Here is a 24,924-nt window from a genome sequence, read left to right on the forward strand (position 1 = left end):
TTGGGCGACTACAACGCGCCACCTGTGCAATAAGAAAACAAAGTCACAAACAGGCTGCAGCCACATGCAAGTTGTATGCAATGTGTCCACACTGACAGCTATCACATACAATGTCAGCCCCGGCCTTATAGCCTGGCATTACAGGATTCACACTCAGGACCTCCAGCAGTTGCAGAACTACAATTCCCATCATGCCTGGACAGCCAAAGCTTTAGCTTTGGCTGCTGATGCATGATGGGAATTGTAGTTTTGCATCAGCTGTAGGGCCTGAGTGTGACACCGCTAACCTGTGTCTCTCCAGCTGCTGCAGGACTACATCTCCCAGCATGCCCTGCGGTAGTATAACAGCTGGAGGAGATGACAGGTGGATATAACAATGGCGCCCACCGGAGCCCGTACCTGCTTGCGCATGATATTCATCACTCCCATAAAACTCGCCAGCAGTTTGGCTTCTTCCCTTGCAGCGAATTTCTTCTCGGTTTTCTTCTTGTTGGGGTTTTTCTCTGCGCCCTGCGCAGCCATTCTTATCCGGTGCCCCCCTCAGCCCCGTCTGACGACCCCCTTACCGGAGCACAACCAGAGCCGCTACCGTCACTAACCAGCCGGCCCGGGGAGCAGAGAGCGGCGGCGGCGGCGGCGGAGGAGCAGAACACAGGCCCCGGGAGACGCGCTGCTATTGGCTGCTGAGGACGAGGCCGGAACACAACAAAACAGGATGGCAGCGGCGGAGTCAGCCCCGCCCCGCGTGACGTCACCGGCCGGCCCCGCCTCTGGGCCGGTTCACATGGTGCGGAATGGAGCGATAATAATAATAATATCTAGTATATGGTTATCTCTAGAGAGAGGCGTACACTGTGCTGTTATAGAGCCGTAGAATGAGATCAGATGGACACAGCATCAATAAATCACAAGTTACACAGAAACCTAATAATAAATAGCTTCACACACTTCTTCCCCGTCTCACACATCAGATTAGAAACTAAAATCCTTAGATATCCGGGTGCTGACACCCCCATCCATCACCAGCACTGCACAGAGACCCATGTCCATGTCTTTATAATGAATGTATCAGTAGAAGCAGTGAAATTGAGGGGGTTGACTACTATATGGGGCACTATTGGAGGGTAACATTACTATATGGGGCACTATTGGAGGGTAACATTACTATATGGGGCACTATTGATGGGGGCTGACTACTATATGGGGCACTATTGGAGGGTAACGATTATTATATGGGGGCACTATTGATGGGGGCTGACTACTATATGGGGCACTATAGATGGGCTGACTGCTATATGGGGCACTATTGGAGGGTAACGATTACTATATGGGGCACTATTGATGGGGGCTGACTACTATATGGGGCACTATTGGAGGGTAACATTACTATATGGGGCACTATTGGAGGGTAACATTACTATATGGGGCACTATTGGAGGGTAACATTACTATATGGGGCACTATTGATGGGGGCTGACTACTATATGGGGCATTATTGGAGGGTAACATTACTATATGGGGCACTATTGGAGGGTAACATTACTATATGGGGCACTATTGGAGGGTAACGATTACTATATGGGACACTATTGATGGGGGCTGACTACTATATGGGGCACTATAGATGGGCTGACTGTTATATGGGGCACTATATGGGGCACTATTGGAGGGTAACGATTACTATATGGGCACTATTGATGGGGGCTGACTATTATATGGGCATTATTGAAGGGTAACGATTACTATATTGGGCACTATTGATGGGGGCTGACTACTATATGGGCATTATTGAAGGGTAACGATTACTATATTGGGCACTATTGATGGGGGCTGACTACTATATGGGGCACTATTGATGGGGGCTGACTACTATATGGGGCACCATAGATAGGGCTGACTGCTATATGGGGCACTATTGGAGGGTAACAATTACTATATGGGACACTATTGATGGGGGCTGACTACTATATAGGGCATTATTGATGGGGCTGACTGCTATATGGGGCACTATTGGGAGGTAATGATTACTATATAGGGCACTATTAGGGGGCTAAGTACTATATGAGGCACTGTTGGAGGGTAATAATTACTATATAGAGCACTGTTGATGGTGCTTTAACTCTTTGTATCAGATGGGGCACTATTGAGGTGGGCTGACCACTATATAGGGCCTTACTATGGGATTACCTACTGCGTGGGGGAAATAATGGGGTACCTACTGTGTATTAGGTGTACTATTAAGGGACCTAATACTGCATGGGGGCATTTTTAAAATCTTGGGCATTGTTGACGTGGAGCTTGTATGGAGGTGGGTAAGAGGTGTTATAAAAGTGCAGCGCCTAAGGTGAACTATAGATATGACATGGGGGGCAAGTTCTGTGGACAGTCTGGTACACTGCAGTAATGACGTGGACGCTGCCCTAAAAGTGTAAAGATGCTGCATTAAATGTCAAGGTTGACCCGTGAAATTGTCCAAATTTTTCATTTTAGCCCACTATGTATTTGAGTTTGACACAACCTGTCTTGTCTGGGTTCAAATTCCACCAAGGGCAACATCTGCAAAGAGTTTGTATGTTCTCTCCGTGTTTGCGTGGGTTTCCTCCGCTTACCAAAATTGCCAAACTATGTTAAGTGCTGCGAAATCAGTTGGTGCTATACAAATAAAAGGCAACATAAGTCTACCGACAGAGTTCCTTTAAAGGGGTAGTCCACCCAAAAAAATTTTCTTTCAAATCAACTGGTGCCATAAAGTGCCAGAGATCTTCCAGTACTTATTAGCTGCTGTATGTCCAGCAGGAAGTGGTGTTTTCTTTCCTGTCTGACCCAGTGCTCTCTGTTGCCTCCTCTGTCCATGTCAGAAACTGTCCAAAGCAGGAGCAAATCCCCATAGAAAACCCCTCCTGCTCTCCAGACTGGAAATAATACAACTTCCTGTTGGGCATACAGCAGCTGATAAGTACTGGAAGGCTTGAGATTTTTTAATAGAAGTAAATTACAAATCTCTGTCACTTCATGGCAGCAGTTGATTTGAAAGAAAAATTTTTTGGGTGGACTACCCCTTTAAAGGGGTTATTCCAGCTTAGAAAAACATGTCTGCTTTCTTCCAGAATCAGCACCAATCTTGTCCCTAGTTTGGGGTTTGGGTTTTGCATGGACCCATTCATTCAGAATAGGGGATCTTTACTGCAAAAGCACCCCATATAATGGCTTGCCAGTATTTTTTGCAACAGAAATCCCAGCTCCAACCCCACAGTGTGGGTATGAGGCCATAGAAATGAATGGGTCCTTATTCTGCACACATCTGCCCATAATTCATCATGTCTGTGTTTAAAATGACTCAAAGGTGACAACTTCTCTTCTCTACCCAGGCAAAACCACTACGCAGACTAGTCATGTCCAGGTCCACCTTAAAAAAAATAAATAAAAAGGGGTATTTAAGGGGTACTCTTTTTCTTTCATATGAACTGGTATCAGAAAGTTACATAGATTTGTAAGTTACTTTTATTTAAAAATCTCAAGTCTTCCAGTACTTATCAGCTGCTGTATGTCCTGCAGGAAGTGGTGTATTCTTTGCAGTCTGACACAGTTCTCTTTGCTGCCACCTCTGTCCCTGAAGATGAACTGTCCAGAGCAGTAGCAAATCCCCATAGAAAACATCTCCTGTTCTGGATAGTTCCTGTCACAGACAGAGGTGGCAGCAGAGAGCACTGTGTCAGACTAGAAAGAATACACCACTTCCTACAAGATATACAGCAGCTGATAAATACTGGAACCCTTGAGATTTACAAATAAAAGTAAATTACAAATCTATATAACTTTCTGAAACCAGTTGATTTGAAAGAAAAAGATTTTCACAGGAGTGCCCCTTTACACGAGCAGTAGGCTTTCCCTTTAGCAACCTTTAGGTCCTTCCTTGAGTAACTCTAATTACAGACTGTTTCTTCTAGCCTCCTCCCCGATACTGCCCCCCAGTGCCCTCCTTTCTCCAAGACTGCTTCCCACCTTCCCAGCCTGTTGCCTAACTACCCAGACTTCTTTCCACCTCCCCTCCCTCACAGACTGCTTCCCATGCTTCTTCTCTCACAGGCTGCTCCCCATGCCACATTATACGGTCATGTAGTATATCATGCGCAGCTCTTAAAGTGATTTGGTTTTAAAACAACCCACACACATAATAATGGTCCATGTCTCCTAGAATGAGCCCTAACATTATGCCTTTTTTTAGTAAAGCAAAACCACAATTCTTCCTAGGTAGCTGGGACATGTCAGACATAGTGGAGCCACATGTTCTATAACCTGGATCTCTTCTCTTCTCTTTGCTGCTTCTTGTAAGAGAACATCTTGTCTCTCCATGTTGACTGAGTGGGCAGGCTCTTCCTGTGTGATTAAAGAGCTGTATACACTGACAGGACAGGATGTTCCCCTCCCCTTCCTAGAGGGGCCCAGTGATTGATACAGTAACCTAATTCCCCTCCCTTTCCTCAGTAAGGGCCAATTCACACTGAGTAAATTCCTAGGCAGAGAGCTCCCGCCTGCCTCAGTGTCAAATGGTGTCTCTATGGGAGGACTTGTGCGCCTCCGCTCTCCGCTCAATGAATTTACTTGTGTGAACTGGCCCTAATACTGAAGGAGAGATCCTGCTGCAGCTCTCCCTGCCCACATCTCAGAGCTGAGCTGCAATACCAGACACAACCTGCAGCTGTCATGTTGTTTGATATACTCCCATTATTGTTCTATAATAAATATCAGAAGTTAAAGGGTTACCCCACCTCAGCAAACTTTCAGATAACATCAGAATATTGATTTTTGCAGATAACTAGACCATAAGGCAGATCTTAGTTCCTATCCACCCAATGCCCCCATTGCCTTTTTTTCTCCATCATGATGGAGTCTCTTCTTATTGCTTAGGGCAGTGCTTCTTAAGGTTGGTGATGCTATGAGGTATCTGTCAGAGATTTGCATTTTTTTTTTAGCTTTTGGGCTTTTTTTCTCATTTTAGTGCATATTAATATAGCTGTTTTTATCTCTGCTATTTTATCCCTAGAAAGTTTTTTCTTTACAAATCATGTGATTCCAGGATTTCTATTGAAGAATTTGGAGGAAAAAACGACAGTATGCCTGTAGGGCCCAGATTTATCAAATTGTATTTAATATAAACTGATGTAAACCACCTAGAGCAACCAATCACAGCTCAGCTTTAATTTTACCTTCTAACTGTGATTGGTTGTTGCAGGCAGTTTAAATTGGTTTCTGTTTTACATAGTGTAATAAATCTGGGCCTTAGTGTTTTTTGTGCACCCCCCCCCCCCCCCCTATAGAAATCTATGGAAGGAAAAATGCTACTATTACTACTACTATGTCAAAAAGGTCATGTGAGTATTGCATTTCATATATTCCAATTGACTCTTAGCTAACATCTAGCTGTAGAGATTTATCAAACTGGTGTAAAGTCTTAGTTGCCCATAGCAACCAATCAGATTCCACTTTTCATTCCTCACAGATTCTTTGCCAAAATAAAGGTGGAGGTTAATTGGTTGCCGGGGCAACTGAGCTAATTCTACTTTACACAAGTTTGATAAATCTCCCCCAATGCTCCAATTTTGGTGTTTTTACACCAATTTTGGTCTTAGATAAAGCCCTGTCCCCTTTTTCCCAGCTATATTTACTAAAAGGCACACGCCTCTTAGTAAATCAGGCCGGCCCTGTGCCTGCCGCAAGCATCATGCCATATCATACTTACACCTGCTCAGGAGCAGGTGTAGATTTGTATCATGATTTACGACTACGACCAAATTTTATAAAATTTTTTATAAGGTGGTATGAATAAAAAAACACAATTTAGCAGCAGTTTTTCACCATTTTTTTGTACGCCGTTTACTATACGTCACATATGACATGTTATCTTTATTCGTCATGTCAGTACGATTACAGTGATATCCATTTTATAGAGCTTTTGCTATAGTTTATGGCATTTATGCTATAAAAACTGTTTGTGTCTTGCATATTGTAAGAGCAGTAATAGTTTTATTTTTTCGCCAATGGAGTTATGTGAGGGCTTTTTTTTGCGGCATAAGCTGACGCTTTTAGTGGTACACCCTTTGGGTACATGTGACGTTTTCATAGCTTTTATCTATATTTTTTATGTAGTGGAATTAACAAAAAATTGTCATTTTGATTAGTTTTTTAATTATTTTTTTTGCGGCGTTAATTGGGCGGGATAATTAATGTAACAGGTTAATAGATGGGGTCATTACGGACGCGGCGATACCAAATATATGTATCTCATTTATAGAGAATCATTTATAAAGGAGTATGGGGAATATGTATAACTATTAATTTATATTTATTTTATTTTATTTATTTATTTATTTATTTTATTAATTTATTTATTTTATTTATTTGTGTTTGTATGTATTTGTGTGTACTTTCACTTTTGCAGGTACATCTATAATACATTACAGTACATGATCAGTGCTGTAATGTATTCAGGGCGGTATTACCAGCTGCTGCTGCCCCCAGCACTACACCTGCAGACGCCCCATCTTCACTCACCAATTAGCATCATCATATTCTAGTTTCTGAGAATCATATTGATATCTGAACAGTCTTAGGCTGCGTTCCCACATTTACTGTACCTCACCACATGCAGCCGAAACCAAACCCTCATGTGGTAACCAATAGGTGTATGGCCAGTAATCCTGGTAACAGCACAGGGGCGGATTAACTTTACCATAGGCCCCGGGCTGTTCACCAAGCTTGGGCCCTCGACCCCACTGTAACTATGGCAGTTTTAGCGTGTGGGGCCTTGGTACAGGATGAATAATGTCATGATGCCCTGATTTGTGCAAAATTGTGGTAAAAAAGCAGCAGTTTTTTGCAGCTCATGGCAGTACTGTATCCAGGAGACAATACATCACTGAGAGTTTAAGTCTGTTTGGGTGGACATGGGCCCCCCCAGGAGCTCAGGGCCCCAGGCTACCGCCCGAAACAGACCTATTATAATCCACTACTGTAACAGCACATGACTACTTGGGAAGAAATGGGAGTCTGGTTTCGGGCCACATACATTTCTCTACATGTAGAAACATTGTCTGAATCGCGTTTTTCATGGTTTTTAACTGCTTAAAACTTGACCTAAATAATATCGCCATACTATGACTGGATACCTGACCAATACCGCCATACTGTGACTGGATAACACTGCCACACCCGACCTGACCAATACCGCAATACTGTGACTGGATAACACTGCCACACCCGACCTGACCAATACCGCAATACTGTGACTGGATAACACTGCCACACCCGACCTGACCAATACCGCAATACTGTGACTGGATAACACTGCCACACCCGACCTGACCAATACCGCAATACTGTGACTGGATAACACCGCCATACCAGACCTGACCAATATCGTCATACTGTGACTGGATAACACTGCCGCACCCGACCTTACCAATACCGCTATACTGTGACTGGATAGCACGACCATACCAGGCCAGACCAATTCCACCATACCCCCTCAAAAAGACACCAGATTTACTGGCAAGTCTGAATGGGAGGTGGGAAACTAAAAACATTTTAAAAAAAAGTTGTTTCCTTCCCCCTGCTCCCTGGTGCTGCCCCCCTGCAAGGTGCTGCCCTAGGCACCGGACCACGGGTGCCTAGTGGTAAATACGGCCCTGAATGTATTATAGAATGAATGAGCTGTCAGAATCTGTGCCTCAGTGCAGGGTCCTGATCTCTCTCATCCATAGCAACCAGACACAGGAAGCAGCGGCTGGGTTGCTATGGTAACCCCCCGAAGCCGTGCAAACACTTGCGCGGTTCCGGGGGGGTCAGAGGGAGCGGATCTCCCACCGGCTGCTCCATAGACACAGCGGTCGGCTGGACTGCGCTGTCTATGGGGTTAACTGCCCGGGGGGGAGGGGGGGCAGAGGCAGTGTGACACAGCCTCCTCCCGCTGCCAGGGAACGTCATTTTGCGGCAAGGGGTTAAAATGTGCCTGGTGCCTTAGGGCACAGTTAGAGCAAAAATTATATTTTAATCTGCAGCACTGTTTTATACTGGTGTGGCCTAAAGTGTCTGTGCTCGAGGTCTGCGAAGCCTCTCCTTTCTTCCTCCCCACCCTCCTCATCATTAGGAACACCCCCAAGCAGGATTTCTATTTATGGCTCGTCTAAACTGCACCTGTGTTGCTATGGCACATGTGCATTGCTTAGATAAGTGATGAATAGAAATCCTGCCTGGGGGTGTTCCTAATGATGAGGAGGGTGGGGAGGAAGAAAGGAGAGGCGTCGCAGACCTCCGGCACAAGTGAGGCTAAAAATTACTAATATAAAAAAAATGCAGGATAGGAGCAGCATTTACAAGCACACACTGCATATGGTCAACACAACACAACCACAATACTACAACAACGCAACCACAACGGCCGGAGACAGGAGGCGGGACTAAGGAGAAGTGGAGACATGCATCATCAGGGAGAGGAGATAGCTTTGAACTGCTCTTCACCACTGACCAGATTTGCATATAGCAATTCAGGCGAAAATAACGCGACCGGGACAAATGATTAGAAAACGGGCTATGGCAGCTGACTCAGTGCGACAGCACACATCTGATAGTATGTAACACTTGGTTTAGCTTGTAGGATGGTACATTTGCTTTAATGTGTACTAGGTACTTTCTCATTAGACTTGCACCAGCCCTCCATCCCTCCTCCCCGCCCTCTTCCTCATTAGGAATGGTATTCTAATGCTGCGTTTACACGAAACGATAATTGGCCCGATCGTACGATTAACAATGTCGGAGTAACGATTTTTTTCCATAACGATCAGCGTTTAGACGGTACGATATATCGTACGGAAAATTCGTTTTGCGATTGCTTTGCGATCGCTTAAGCCTATTTCACACATTGGTTAAATTGGCGAACGACTGTTTACACGGAACGATCTGCGAATTTTTTGCGAACGATCAACGACGATTTGAGAACATGTTCAAAGATTAAAATGAACGATTTCTCGCTCGTCGTTTGATCGTTCGCTGCGTTTACACGTACGATTATCGTTCAAATTCGATCGTTATCCCGCAAATTTGCATGGTAATTGTTCTGTGTAAAAGCAGCATTAGGCAGGTATATTAAAATACCCCAGGCAGGTATTCTCCTATTCATCACCTGTAAGAACACTGCACATGGGTTGGGTTTTTAAGGCCCATGTGCAGTTTTCAGACAAGTAATGAATAGACAAAAACCTGGCCAGGGGCATTCCTAATGGTGCAAAGGGTGGGGAGAAGGGACGGAGAGGCGGTGCAAGCCTGGGCACAGATACTCTAGGCCATGCCAATTTGACACAGAGCTGATAAAAGTGTTTTTTTAGGACAATAACTGCATCTCCTGCGAACGACCCCAGGACAGATCTTGGATTAAAAGCAGCTATCTGAAGGTACAAGCGGTAAGGAGGGGGCAGATTGTGGGTACAGAGTCGCTTTAATGTGTACAAATAACAGGGCCAAATAATACATAGCAAAACCTTAGTAGTTAGCTGTAAACAGTGCCTGTTTGCTGTGCGGTTCTTGGCTTGGCAGCACTCTACCATTATGTGCAGCACAGTCACTCCCGCGTATATTGTGATCCCAGCAGTTTATTGCTAATTATGAACAAAATAAAGAGTACATTGTTATTGTAATTGGATTTGTCCATCAATACATTGCACAACTGCTTAACAGTCTAACAATTGCCTGAATTCCCTCCCTGAGTTTTATGTGAAGCCAGATGGTGCACAGCTATGTACCTGCATTTAATCAAGTTTCATAGCTACATATTTGGACAGTAGGTGGCGACAGTGCTCCTTAACTGATAGTCAGCCGCAGCTATCACTAGTGTATGTTTGGCTGAATTTATTATTTACTCCATTATATGTATAGTTGCCGCTACTGGCTTATATACTTAATAGGTATATTAGCCTCAAATACAGCAAATCGACATTAGTGTGTGATCATTTTATGTTTAGGTATATGAGTATTCCCATCTCAACTAATATAGTTGTAGGAGAAGCTATGTATTGACTCATGGGAGGGAAAGAGCAGCATATCAAGAGAAGGAGACAAGTTTGCTAAATGAAAATGGCAACAATCTGACAAGTTTTGTTTAGCGTAAAATATGACTGTGTGAAACTGAATGTATTAAATAGCATAAAATCCATAACAATGTTGCCAGGATTAGGGTTGTGTGGTTTCAGATGCATAGATTTGCCTGCATGTAGAAATGCAGCTTAAGGTTACAAACCCACTTGGCGGGTCTGCAGCGAGTCTCCATGCTGCGTTTTTGCAGCGAGACTCGCTGCAGATCCCGGCCCTATGCTTTTAATGGCAGACAAACACGCAGCAGGGATGTACATCCCTGCTGCGAGTTTGTCTGCAGCCCACCCCATTAACCCCCCGGCCGCCGATACTTCACCTGATCCCGGCTCCGGCGGTTCCCGATGTCTTCAGCAAGCCGGAGCGGGGACCAGGTGAAGTATATGCTTCAGCCAGCCACCCGCAGCCCCGGCCGCCCGATCGCCCCCCCGCAGCCCCGGCCGCCCGATCGACCCCCCCCCCCCCGCAGCACCGATCGCCCCCCCCCCCCCCCCGCAGCACCGATCGCACGCCCACCCGATCGAGCGGCCGGGGCTGCAGGGGGGCGTGTAAGCGATCGGTGCTGCAGGGGGGCGATCGGGCGGCCGGGCTGCGGGGGGGCGATCGGGCGGCCGGGGCTGCGGGGGGGGGGGGGGGGGCGGCCGGGGCTGAGGGGGGGCGATCGGGCGGCCGGGGCTGCGGGGGGGCGATCGGGCGGCCGGGGCTGCGGGCGGCTGGCTGAAGCATATACTTCACCTGGTCCCCGCTCCGGCTTGCTGAAGACATCGGGAACCGCCGGAGCCGGATTCAGGTGAAGTATCGGCGGCCGGGGGGTTAATGGGGTGGGCTGCAGACAAACTCGCAGCAGGGATGTACATCCCTGCTGCGTGTTTGTCTGCCATTAAAAGCATGGGGCCGGGATCTGCAGCGAGTCTCGCTGCAAAAAGGCAGCATGGAGACTCGCTGCAGACCCGCCAAGTGGGTTTGTAACCTAATGGTATATTCACATAGGGCAAAAAAGTGCTGTGGAGTTGGTGCTAAACGAGTAAAAGCATTAATCGTACCAGTCATTTGAATAAAGCTTGAAAAAAAACGTGTATTGGTAGAGAAAATGTACTTGCTTGGCCCTATGACTGGGTAAAGCCCCGGATGCCAGGAACAGTTCAAAGCAGAAGAGGTTTTCTATAGGAATCTGCTACTGCTCTGAACAGTTCCTGACATGGACAGAGGCGGCAGCAGAGAGCACTGTGTCAGACTGGAAAGAAAACACCACTTCCTGCAGGACATACAGCAGCTGGTAAGTACTGGGAAGCTTAAAGGGAAGTGCGGCGCTAAACAATTATTCATTAGATAACACACATTACAAAGTTATGCAACTTTGTAACATATGTTATGTTGGTGAATGGCCCCCTTCCCTGTGTTCTGCCCCAACCACGCCACCCCCAGAAGTGTAGTGCTCTATACTCACCTGATGCATGTCGACCCCCGTCCGCCATCTTGCGACATTGATGTAATCTTCGGGCGGGCGGCCGAACTGCTCCGACCGTCCCTCGTGCCGGCCGCCCTCTGCCGCGTCATCAGCTGCTCAGCCGTGATTGGCTGAGCATAACTGTGCTGTGAAGATGTGATGTGAAGTGAATGTGATGTGAAGATTACATCATTGTCGCAAGATGGCGGACGGGGGTCGACACGTATCAGGTGAGTATAGAGCTCTACACTTCCGGGTCTAGCGTGGGTGGGGGAAAACACGGGGAAGGGGGCCATTCACTAACATAACATACATTACAAAGTTGTATAACTTTGTAATGTGTGTTATGTTAGTGAATAATTGTTTAGTGCCGCACTACCCCTTTAAGTATTTGAAATAGAAGTAATGTACAAATCTGTATAACTTTCTGACATCAGTTCATTTAAAAAAAATGTCCCCCCTCCGGAGTACCCCTTTAAGACACCCCCCCCTTTAATCTGTAAATATAGCTGGATGAAGGATATGTGTCACTTTTTGACTTCTTTCGATTCAACCTCTTGCAGGAGTTGGGCTTCATAGACCAAACATGAAGCCCATCTCCTGCAATGAGGCCTACTGAGCACCAAGCCAAGGAGTGGGGAACATTGTTCTGTGCTTCTCCTGTCCTCTTGGCTATATCTAAAGATCAGTGGGGGTCTCAGCACTAAATGTTTACAAATGGCAGTAATACTTTTATAGGAAGTTTTTGATCACATGGTGAGGTGTCTGGGGGGTGTACATGCTAGGGTCACCATACTATAAGATTCAGAGGTTTTAAGAAAGATTCCTCAGCCACATGATAACTTTTAGGGGTACTCTGGCAACAAAAATTCTTTCAGATCAACTGATGTCAGAAAGTTATATACATTTATAATTTATTTCTTATCAGCTGCTGTATGTTCTGCAGGAAATGGTGTATTCTTTCCAGTCTGACACAGTGCTCTCTGCTGCCACCCAGAGCAGGAGAGGTTTTCTATGGAGATTTGCTACTGCTCTGGACAGTTCCTGTCAGGGGCACCAGCTTATTTGAAAGAAAAAAACTCTGGAGTTCCCTTTTAAGACTACAGCAGCTGGGACATGGGTACTAGGACACTGCAAAGACTCTTTGCTGGAGAAAATTATCTTTGTGTTTTGACAGAGCCTCCAAAGTAGTGTCTGTTCCAGTAGCAAATCCCTCAAAACCCAGCTTAGATCCTCCATACATATATTCAGTGATCCGGGGCCATCTTGGATGGTAAGACTAGACTAGGGATGGTACGAACCCGAACTCTCGGCAATGATTCCCGCTGTCTGCCCGCTCCGTGGAGAGGGTGGATACAGCGGGAGGACCACCTGGAAAACTGGGTTACAGCCATAGCCATAGGCTGTATCCCAGTTTTCCAGGCAGTCCTCCCACTGTATCCACCCGCTGCACGGAGCGGCCAGACAGCGGGAATCTGATGCCGAGCGTTTGGGTTCATACGAACCCGAACCTCAGCAGGTTCGGACCATCCTTAGACTAGACTTAACAAAATCTTGTGTATTCAACATTTGTTGCCCCATAGGCTGAAATGGGGTATGGCACTGCCATGGCTTTGCTAATTAAAAACAACATATGCAATATTTTTAATCAAAAAAGAAAACTTTGCACTGGCCCTTTTGTGTACAGATTTCCCCACAACAGTTCAGTTCTGAAACACAGTGTTATTTCAGACACAAGTCTGTTATTAAGTCCTAATAAAACTTTTTCTTGTCTTAAAAACTCGCAGCAAACATGACTTTGAAAATAACCTCAATTAAATAGGGCTCATCTCTGGAATGGGCGGCTTTAAGACCTAATACTAATTTATTATAAACAGCAGGAGATTCGACTTTCCTTTCTCCACAACATTCTGCAATTCATTGAAATAGCATTTAATCTTTATTAAAATTCATTTCTTTTGTGATAACATTTGTATAATAATGTAGCAGCTTTATTCTCCCAGATTCCTCCCTGTAGTGTAAAAAATATTAACATAGTAAAATGAATTCATTTCAAGGTAGCAATTTTAACATCAAAGTTACCATAAAGATTCATTTGAAAAGGAAATAAATTAAATTGGAAATTAGTCCAAAATGCATAGCTCCTGGATTCCTTTTTTTTTTTTTCCGAATGGCAATACTGAAATGGTAACTGAAAATAATGCATGCTTGTCAAACCTGTTAATGGCTAGATTCACACTTTTTTCAGCTGTCTTTTTTGACGTCCTTCATTTGGACATTATTTTGAAACCATGGATGTCATTTCATAATATTGGCTGTTATTTGGCCTTAAAGCAAATGTGCCATCAGGTACATCGCTTTAAGATTTTTACAACACGGCCTGAAGCACTGGAGGCGGGCCTGCCAGCCCCCAGTGTGACGATCGGACATCCCCTCTGTGACGAGGATTCATTGATTCTAATGGAGCTGCGTCACAGAGGGGAAGGCCAATTGTCACACTGGTGGTGGGCTAGCCCGCCTCCTGTGCTTCAGGCCGGGCCAGTGCCTGGGAATAGACTGGCACCATGCACGGGAACCTGGACACGGTTCAAAAAGAGGACTGCAGCACTGGCATCCCTGCGCCGGGGCCGGTCTGTTGTTGGAAAAATCTTAAAGCAATGTACCTGACAACCAAAAAGACGTCCATCGAAGGGCCAGGAAATTATGGTGTATGAAACTAGCCAGAGGATGTTCCAGCAAATAACATGTCACGGGCACAGGAGTGCTCTAGGTACTCCTGCGCCCGTGACTGGTGTCCTTGAGCCTATCAGTACTTTTGTTCTGTATCCAGCTTTCTCAATATCCTGATTTCCAGCCTGTGTTTGATCCTGCCTTTCTCTGATGATTTGGACCTGATGTGACTTCCTGGTATTAGCCTAGCCTGCCTAACATGTTTTCTCTATCTGACTTCTCCTCATACATGACTACATGACTTCTATCTGACTTTCTGCTCATACATGCCCATTTAGTGTTGACCTGCCCTGTCTGACCTCTCTTCCCCCATTTATCCCAGTGTAGGGACTTTTGCCAAGTTAGGGCATGCTGTTTAGGGCAGATCATCCAAGTTAGTAGGGATAGTGGAGTGGGTGAAACACTTATAGGCTAACACTTATAGGCCAACTTACAATGGCCTCAAGATACAATATTTTCAACATAAAATGGTCCTTTCTGGACCATCGTAACTTGAGCGCAGACTCAACATACAATGCTATGGACAGTCAGGATCTGCGGCACATGTAAATAAATAGATGATCAACCAATGAAACTAGCCATTTTACTGGTAAAACCCCAGTATTAGTGAAGTGCCTGCACTGGTTGGCTGTCTAGTAGTGGTTCTCTCGGAGTATAGTGTGATACTACATGTCCTGTGCTGCTCTTTACCTCGGCCAGTTTTCAATAGAATTTTCAACATACAATGGTTTCAACAAACAATGGTCGTCCTGGAACCAATTAATATTGTATGCTGAGGGACCACTGTATGGTCGTCATTTTGAGTCGAAAGAAAACATGCTTGAAGAAATGTGGGGGGTTATAGCTTAGCCAGGTGGTATGTTGTTGAGACGTCAGGGCTGACACAGGTATGAATGTACACCTGCTTCAAGTTTTTTATGGCTGGCTATACTTTGCTCCCCAATGGTTGGTGACCTGCCAGGTTTTGATGGGTTCCCTTGGGCACTTGTCACGGTGGTCCGGAGTGGAGTCATTACCCACCTGGACTAATACAGCTTCTACTAGATCCGCACTGAGAACTGGTGAGGTAGAAAGTAGAGTAGCAGTACTGGCTTGGTTGCGTGCTGAAAAGAGTAGAGAGAGTTCAGAGTAGTGGAGAGGAGTAGGTCGTGAGAGTTCAGAGTAGTGGAGAGGAATTTGTCTTGTGACTTCCGAGTAGTGTAGAGGAGTTTGTCTTGAGAGTTCATAATAACATAGTAACATAGTAATATAGTAAATAAGGTTGAAAGAAGACAAGAGTCCATCAGGTTCAACCTAGGGAAATTCTACTGTGTTGATCCAGGAAGGCAAAACCCCCCATGAGGCAGACGACAATTGCCCTATCACAGGGAGAAAACTCCCTCCCGACTCCAATGGCAACCAGAATAATCCCTGGATCAACGTATCACCGGAAATCTAATGCCCATAACTTGTAATATTATATTGTTCAAGAAAACCATCCAGGCCTCCCTTGAACTTATTTAATGAATTGGCCATGACAACATCATGTGGCAGAAAGTTCCACAGTCTTATCGCTGAATTGTGAACATGGCCCTTATTGGTCTTATTGTGAACATGGCCCTTCAGGTGAGTCTTGTTAATTTTTTTTTTTAAATGGCCCATTTCTATGGCAGTGGAGGAGGAGGAGGAAACGACCTAGAGTTTAAACATGCGACTTCACTTTCGAGGCTTTCAACTGGTGGAGAAGCAAAGTTTGGGTCTATCCACTGGGCGTTCATTTTGATGAGCGTCAGCCGGTCAGCACTGTCAGTTGACAGGCGGCTGCGCTTATCTGTGGTGATGCCCCCAGCTGCGCTAAAGACTCTTTCGGACAGAACAGTGGCGGCAGGGCAGGCCAGCACCTCCAAGGCGTATAGTGAGAGTTCCAGCCACGTGTCCAACTTGGAGACCCAATACGTTTTGGGGCGCCGAGGGATCGGGGAGGACAGGGTTGTGGTCGGCCATGTACTCCCGCAACATCCGCCGATACTTGTCCCTCCTGCACATACTAGGCCCTACACTGATTGTACTTTGGCAAGAGGGTGCCATGAACGTGTCCCATACTTTGGAGAGTGTTCCCCTGGTGACCGTGGACCTGATGGATGTTGTCTGGCTTTAGGAGGAACTCTGGGAGGAACTCTGCTGCCAGCAATGGAAGGTGGGAATATCTCCATCATATCCTGCAGCAGTTCTCTCCGATACTCCAGTAGTCTGGTGGTCCTCTCCTCTACTGGAATGAATGAGGAGACATTATCTTTATACCGGGGGTCCAGCATTGCAAAAACCCAGTATTTTTTGCTCCCCATTATGTGGACAACGCGTTTGTCCCTCGCAAAGCAGCCCAACATAAATTCAGCCATGTGTGCCAGGCTGTAAATTGGCATCACATCGTTGCCCCCACCAGAAGTATCACTCAACATTTCATCCTCCTCTTCCTCCTCTCCCTCCTCTTCGCCCCATCCTCTCTGGACCAATGGGACGCACACAACTGCACCGCTAGCCTTGCCGACAGTGTGGCCAACAGCCTCCTCCTCCTCTTCTTCCTCCAGGAATCGACCCTGAGAAGCTGACAGTAGTTTAGTGTGACTGTCTAGCTCTGTCACATCTCCTATCCCAGCCTCCGATGCGTGCAAGGCATTCTCTCTGATGGTGAGGGATTCTTTAATGACGCATAGGAGTGGGATGGTTACGCTCACTATGGCATCGTCGCAGCTGACCCTCTTGGTGGACTCCTCGAATACCCTTAAAACTTCACATAAGTCTGCCACTCATGGTTTGCAAACTGAGGGAGCTGAGTGGAAGGCAACCGTGGCTTTTGTAGCTGGTATTCCATGAGAGCTTTCTGCTGCTCACACACCCTGGACAACATATGATATGTGGAATTTCAGCGAGTGGTGACATCACACAACAGCCGGTGTTCTGGCAAATGTAGGTGTTTTTGGAGCTTTTTAAGGCTAGCAGCCGCCACGGCGGACTTCCGAAAGTGGGCGCACAGGCGCCACACTCTCACCAGTAGCTCCGGCAGGTCAGGGTAGGTCTTTAAAAAGTGCTGAACCACAAATTAAAAACGTGGGCCAGGCGTGGAACGTGTTGGAGTTCTCCAAGCTACAGAGCTGCCACCAAGTTACAGCCATTATCACATACGACCATGCCTGGTCCCATCTGCAGCGGCGACAGACAAATTTCTGCCTGCTGCAAGATGGCATCCTTGACCTCTGGGGCGCTGTGCTTCTTATCACCCAGGCTGAAAAGCTTGACTACGCCAATGCTGCAACGTTTCCAGCTGACCGATCAGGGCGATTTTACGGAGGAGGAGGAGAGGGAGGGGTTGTCAGAGCCCGTGCTAGCAATCTTAGGCGGAGGGAGGAGGGAGGCTGTCCCTGCCTGAGACCCGGTACCTACCTCCACAATATTCACCCAGTGTGCCGTGAGTGATATATAGCGTCCCTGGCCGCAAGCACTTGTCCAAGCGTCGGTGGTCAAATGGATCTTCGTGCTAACCGCGTAACTCAGGGCCCGCCCAATGTTATGGGACACGGGACAATGTTACCCCGCCGGGATGTTACGGGACAAGGCGGGGACGGCACACCTGGAAAAGTAGTAGCGGCTAGGGACGGAATACCGAGGTGCGGCAGCTGCCATGAGGTCATGGAAGGCTTGCGTCTCCACAAGCCTAAACGGCAACATATCCATGGCCAGCAATTGGCAGTTTAAGGCTTGGGCAGAGGGGTGAGTAGAGGCGTACTTACGCCTGCGATCAAATGCCTGACTGAGAGACAATTGCACTGAAGAGGCGCATGACGGTGCAGGCGAAGGAGCAGACGCAGGCAAAAGGGAAGGTGAAGAAGGCACCAGAGCGGGCGAAGCACAGGCAGATGGCGAAGTGTCCTCGCTGGTGATGGTCTGGACTGTAGCTCTAGCAGAGAGAACAGGGCAAGAGTCAGCAGTGGCAACGCCGGGTGCAGGTTCTCCTACGTTTGCTCTCTCCCACTGAGCCCAGTGCTTTGCTTCCAGGTGATGCAGCATGGCAGAGGTGGTCAAGTTGCTCTTCTCCGAGCCTTTACTCAGTTTGAAATGACATAGCGCGCATACCGTGCTCAGCTTGTCATCCGCGCAAACATTAAAAAACCTCCACACCAAAGAACTGCGTGACCTCAAGGGGGGAGCTTGATGTGACTGGCTGCTTCGAGGGAAAGCTTCGGCCCTGTCGACTCCACACTTCCACTACCTTCCCCACTGGACATCACCCCTTGCCAGGTCGGGTCGTTTGCTTCATCGTCCAGCCCCTCCTCCTCTATCTCCTCACTCTGCTGCTCCTCCTGCACACTGGGCATGTCAACTGTTTGGCTTAACGGCAATTAGGTCTCCTCATCATCACTCCTCACGACTTGAGGTTGCTGGTCCAGATTTTGTGCATCGCTACAGATAAAATCCTCAGGTACTGGGATTCATCAAGTATTTCAACACTGCCCAATTGGGGAAAAGCACCCGAAGAGAGCTCCTCAGAGTGGGCAAGGGTGGGATGACTATGGACTAATTGTGCAGGTTTGGAGACATGAGTGTCAGACTCTTGGCTAGCCTCGAGACTGGAAGCACTCTCTGCTATCCATCTTAACACTTGGTCACGCTGATCGGGCCTCGACAGTTGTGTACCCCGCCCCCTGCCCAACTGTCCTATAAAGCCAGCGATACTGGACGTCCCTCTGAAGCACGCGCTGTAAACCCCAGCAGCATTTCTGTGTCCCTGTTCTCTTCGCTTTGCCCTACGCATTGTAGTAGCCGTTTAACTTTTTTCAATATTTCACAATTTAGCTGTACCAGATTTTTAATTTATCCCACACACTGTATACAGCTGTATACCGGATATAGAATTGCTTTTACAACCATAGAAAAAAAAGACTGATCGGCGCCTTTAGTGGACGCAGACTGCGCAAATCTCTAGAGTCGAGATAACAGCTATATAATCCCACACAATGTATACAGCTGTATACTTGATAATGAATTGTTTACATAACAATAGAAATAAAGGGCTGATCGGCGCCTTTAGTGGACGCAGACTGCACAAATTTGTGGTACCAAGAAAAAAAAGGTATTATCCCACAATTACTGTATACAGCGGTATACACTATCAGTGGGTATACACACTGTGTATACACACTGCCTGTCTCACAACAGCTTATACAGTGTGTGTATACACTGCCTGTCTCACAACAGCTTATACAGTGTGTGTATACACTGCCTGTCTCACAACAGCTTTTACAGTGTAGACACACTGCCTGTCTCACAACAGCTTATACAGTGTGTGTATATACACAGCCTTTTTTCACAACAGCTTATACGGTGTAGACACACTGCCTGTCTCACAACTGCTTATACAGTGTGTGTATACATTGCCTGTCTCACAACAGCTTATACAGTGTAGACACACTGCCTGTCTCACAACAGCTTGTAAATGTCTGTTTTTATATAGTTTCAGCCCTAACAAGAGCTTTTGAGGGTCCCTTCCTACCTAACTTCACCTAAAACCTTCCTCTCCCTGCTTAACAGACTGTCCCTCTCTAGTTCCAACCAGCAAGTGACACGAAACTCAAATCACTATTCTTTTATTCAGGAGGTCACATGGTTTAGCCAGCCAATCACAGTTAGAGTTTTTTTTAAGTCCTGTCTACTGCTAGTGCCTGTCCCTACCCCCTGCATGTTTATTGGCTGGAAAAAAGCGCCAGGAGATGTGGGAGGGCGAATCGAATTTTTACTGCCTTTTTGCACGGATATTCGACCGCGGTCGAATATCTCAAATAACGTACTATTTGATCGAATAGCTGTTCGATTGAATAGTATTCGCTCATCTCTATAACTCGCCTTTCCAGAGACCTGCCAGCAGTTGTGTAAACTGCCCACAGCAACCAATCACAGCTTAGCTTTCAGCTCTGGTAGAATAAAAGAGTAGCCGTGGTGATTGGTTGCACTGGGCAGTTTACACCTTGTGTATATTTACACCTTTTCATAAATCTCCTCCATAGTGTCCTTTATACAGATCATTGGTCATCACACATGATCAGGGCCGGCCTTAGGTTAAATGGCGCCCTGTGCGAATACTTTTTTGGCGCACCCCCCCCCCCTTAAAGGGGTTCTCCAGCGCTACACAAAAATGGCCACTTTCTTCCAGAAACAGCCGCTCTCTTGTCTACAGTTTGGGTGGGGTTTTGTAACTCATTTCCATTGAAGCGAATGGAGCTTACTTGCAAAGCACACCTGAACTGGAGTCAAGAGTCATGCTGTCTCTGGAAGAAAGTGGCCATTTTTTTGTAGCGCTAGATAACCCCTTTAAGGTAGCATAAAACTTCTTCAGCCTCCCATCCCTCCAAATGACATACAGCGCCCATTACCTGACCCCCCCCAGCCATAAACACGACTACCCTTCAGCCATTTACGCAACTACTACTTCCCCCTCAAGCCATACAAAAAACTACCCCCTTAGCCCCCAGCCATACAAACAACAACCCCCCCAGGCCATACAACTACACCCCCCCCCCCAGTCATACACACAACTACAACGACCTTTAGTTTTAACAAAATAAAAGTTGAAAATTTTTAAATAATTATGGTTAAAATTACCCTATTCTATTCCAGCTTTCAGGCTATGCTGGGGTTGTAGTCATGTCATATTCCAGCTATCAGGCTATGCTGGGGGTTGTAGCCTTGTAGTATTTCAGCTATCCAGCTATGCTGGGGGTTGTAGTCTTGTAATATTTCAGCTATCCGGCTATGCTGGGGGTTGTAGTCTTGTAATATTTAAGCTATCAGGCTATGCTGGGGGTTGTAGTCTCGTAATATTTCAGCTATCCGGCTATGCTGGGGGTTGTAGTCTTGTAATATTTCAGCTATCCGGCTATGCTGGGGGTTGTAGTCTTGTAATATTTAAGCTATCCGGCTATGCTGGGGGTTGTAGTCTTGTAATATTTAAGCTATCAGGCTATGCTGGGAGTTGTAGTTCACCGGCAACCACAGGTTGGGAACTCTATGAGATACAATAACATCTACTGACAGTCTGTACTTGAGATTATCAAAACTACCCAGAAAGTCTGATACAATGGCTGCAGCTGTCACCTGTCACTATCACCAGGGACTGTGCCAGAGTCTATTTTATTTACTAGCACAGCTCTGCTAAACCAGGTGCCAGGATCACTGATACAGCTCTGCTACACTAGTCATTATCATTAATACAATTCTGCTCTTCCAAATAGCCTGATCACTAAAGCTGCTCTGCTATATACCGAGTACAGTTATCACTTAGACAGCTCTAATGCACCAGATATCTTCACTAACACAGCTCTACTGCATCAGCTACCCTGACCACCCACACGGCTCTGCTACAACAGCTACTGTCCACACCAGCTATTACAGACACCATTTAGCTGCATTAGTTTCCGTGATCACTAGGTTGTGCAGCCATTTTTTTTTCTCCTCAGGTTCCTCTGCCCTGAGAGCAGAGGTCAGAGGTTATCTCTGTACTGATAATCTCCGTGCAGGACTTCAGTGCGGAGAAAACCATGTGCTGCAGCTGCTAGGATCCCGCACTATATCCAGAGAAAGTCCGATACCCCAGTCACCCCCACATCACTGATACTCCTGACAGCCCCCACCTCACAGCCAGCTGGATCCTCGCATCTCCTCCCCCGCTCTCTGCACATCCACCGGCTGTCCTCTGACCTCCTGTCCGGGACCGCCCGCTCTCCCTCTTCTCTCTCCAGCCATCCATGCACCTCCGGCTCTGATAACAGAGTCTGGCTGAGCCCAGACCCTATTATCAGAGAGATGCAGGCCGCGCTACCCGGCTAGGCAGGGGCGCTCCGGCAGACAGAGCTGCACTGCACACCTAACTTAGTCATAGAAGTTAGATGTGCTGTGTGCAGGAGCGCCCCGAACGAACCACCAGGGGAGGGGGGCGGGCGGCCAGCTGGGGGGGCGCTCCTGCACACAGCACATCTAACTGCTATTACTAAGTTAGGTGTGCAGTGCAGCTCTGTCTGCTGGAGCGCCCCCTAGCTGGCCGGGAGTGAGGCGCCCTGTGCAAGCGCACAGGTCGCACACCCCAAAGGCCGGCCCTGCACATGATATATACTGTATACAGCACCGGGAACCTGTATATAGGAACATAGGGGGACATTTATTAAGCTAAAAGGGCATATTTTTGGGGGTAAATGGCCGTTTTGCAAATAAATATTCGCATCTGGCCATTCAGCTTAATTCATCATTTCCCTTACAGAAAAATTATCAGGAAACCTACGCCAGCTCTGAGCTAGTGTAGATTTCCTGGCGCACGCAGGATTTATGTAGATGCAATGCGCCTCTACATAAATCTCCGTACTATCGGAGCTGCGGGGACATTTTTAAGTCCGGCGCAGAAAAAGCTGGGCTTAATAAATGTCCCCCATAGTGTCCTCTATACAGATCACTGGTCACCACACATGGTATATACTGTATACAGCATCATACAACTGTATATAAGAACATAGTGTCACCTCTATACAAATCACTGTTCACCACACTTGATTTATACTGTGTACAGCACCGATATAAGAATATAGGGGGAGATTTATCAAATATGGTGTGAAGTGAAACTGGCTCAGTTGCCCCTAGCAACCAATCAGATTCCACATTTCATTCCTCACAGACTCTTTGGAAAATGATAGGTGGAATCTGATTGGTTGCTAGGGGCAACTGAGCCAGTTTCACTTTACACCATGTTTGATAAATCTCCCTCATTGATCGTTGTTGTTTTGTTGCCTTTAGCAACCAATCACAGCTCAGCTTCCATTTTACCACAGCTCATGAGTATTTGATAGCTGAGCTGTGGTTGGTTGCTATGGGCAACAAGGGATATTGTTACTATAGGACTGCCTCCCCCATTGTTACTATAGGACTGCCTCCCCCATTGTTACTATAGGACTGCCTCCCCCATTGTTACTATAGGACTGCCTCCCCCATTGATCCCCAGAGCAGAGTGCGCTCTTCTGTTACCGCTTCTTATTGGGGGAGGCCCTCCATACTTGGCAGAGGAAATGGAGTCTGGAGTATCAGGTACATAATGAAATGGGAGCGCTCACCTCTCTGCCAGAACTGTCACCAGAAGTGCTGGAGCCGCTGTAGCATCTGTGTTCTCCTTATGGTAGGAAAATGGAGAGAATAGAGAGGCCGCATCGTCTTCTTCCAGCCGGGGGCATCACTCGGTACCGGTCCTGACTGGTTCTGACTGGTCTTCAAGCTGCCTGTAGGGGGCAGTTACATCACTGTGGTCATAGCAACCAAACCTGGCTCAGTAAACAACTAGTGGACTGTACCATTACAAGAATAAACAACTAGTGGACTGTACCACTGCAAGAATAAACAAGTAGTGGACTGTACCACTACAAGAATAAACAAGTAGTGGACTGTACCACTACAAGAATAAACAAGTAGTGGACTGTACCACTACAAGAATAAACAACTAGTGGACTGTACCACTGCAAGAATAAACAAGTAGTGGACTGTACCACTACAAGAATAAACAATTAGTGAACTTTACCATTACACGAAAATGTAACTAGCATCAAAATACTAGTTGAAGGCAGCCATACAAATTAAAACATTCGGAAAGTCTTCTTTTTCTCCAGCTGCTTATGCATTTTGCTGCTGTTTGTTATCTCCTTTATTGCAATCACCCATCTATGGTTCAGGATGACCCCTCGATAAAGGCACTATGGATTGGGAGCTTGTATATAGGTGGGTCGGGGACATTGTAATAGTGTGGTGTATAAGGTGAGCTATAGATATGGTGGTGGTGGTGGGGGGAAGTCCTGTGAACAGCCAGGGGCTCATGGTACAGCTAATCTTCCACTGGTGTCCATGTCACTGCTGTATGTACCACCCATTGTGCCAGATACTTTCTGCCATAGAGGAGCCAGCATACTAGGCCGCAGGCCAGCCTTCCCCATAGGATGGTCATCCATGTGTCATTGGTGGTACGTGCAGCAGTTGTGTGGTTGCTTCCCTTTAGACAGGTGTCCTCTGTGTAGCAATGGTAACTGCTCACCATGATTGGCTGCCCCTAGCAGAGGCCGCACACAGCCTGCTACAGCCATAGCACACACACACACACAGCCTGCTGTAGCCATAGCACACACACAGCCTGCTGCAGCCATAGCGCACACACACACACACAGCCTGCTGCAGCTATAGCACACACACAGCCTGCTGCAGCCATAGCACACACACACTCACACAGCCTGCTGCAGCCATAGCACACACACAACCTGCTGCAGCCATAGAACACACACACTCACTCACACAGCCTGCTGCAGCTATAGCACACACAGCCTGCTACAGCCATAGCACACACACACACAGCCTGCTACAGCCATAGCACACACACACACAGCCTGCTGCAGCCATAGCACACACACAGCCTGCTGCAGCCATAGCGCACACACACTCACACAGCCTGCTGCAGCTATAGCACACACACAGCCTGCTGCAGCTATAGCACACACACACAGCCTGCTGCAGCTATAGCACACACACAGCCTGCTGCAGCTATAGCACACACACAC

At 46.9% G+C, this 24,924-nt stretch overlaps 1 protein-coding gene across 2 annotated transcripts in view; it reads right to left on the reverse strand.

The window, feature by feature from the left end:
- The window catches only part of KLHL7 (kelch like family member 7), a 37,443-nt gene extending 13,794 nt beyond the window's left edge, over positions 1-23,649 (reverse strand). Inside the window, exon 1 of one of the 2 annotated variants that reach the window (XM_069958792.1) lies at positions 23,443-23,649. Coding sequence is in view for 1 of the 2 variants with exons in the window: in XM_069958791.1 (XP_069814892.1) it covers positions 400-522 (123 nt within the window). In the remaining variant the exon portion in view is untranslated. Of the gene's footprint in view, positions 1-399; positions 697-23,442 lie in introns of those variants that run through there. The other variant, XM_069958791.1, reaches the window with a different exon arrangement.
- Between the last annotated feature and the right edge of the window lie 1,275 nt (positions 23,650-24,924).

This window comes from Dendropsophus ebraccatus, chromosome 2 (genome assembly GCF_027789765.1).
Source record: "Dendropsophus ebraccatus isolate aDenEbr1 chromosome 2, aDenEbr1.pat, whole genome shotgun sequence".
NCBI lineage: Eukaryota > Metazoa > Chordata > Amphibia > Anura > Hylidae > Dendropsophus > Dendropsophus ebraccatus.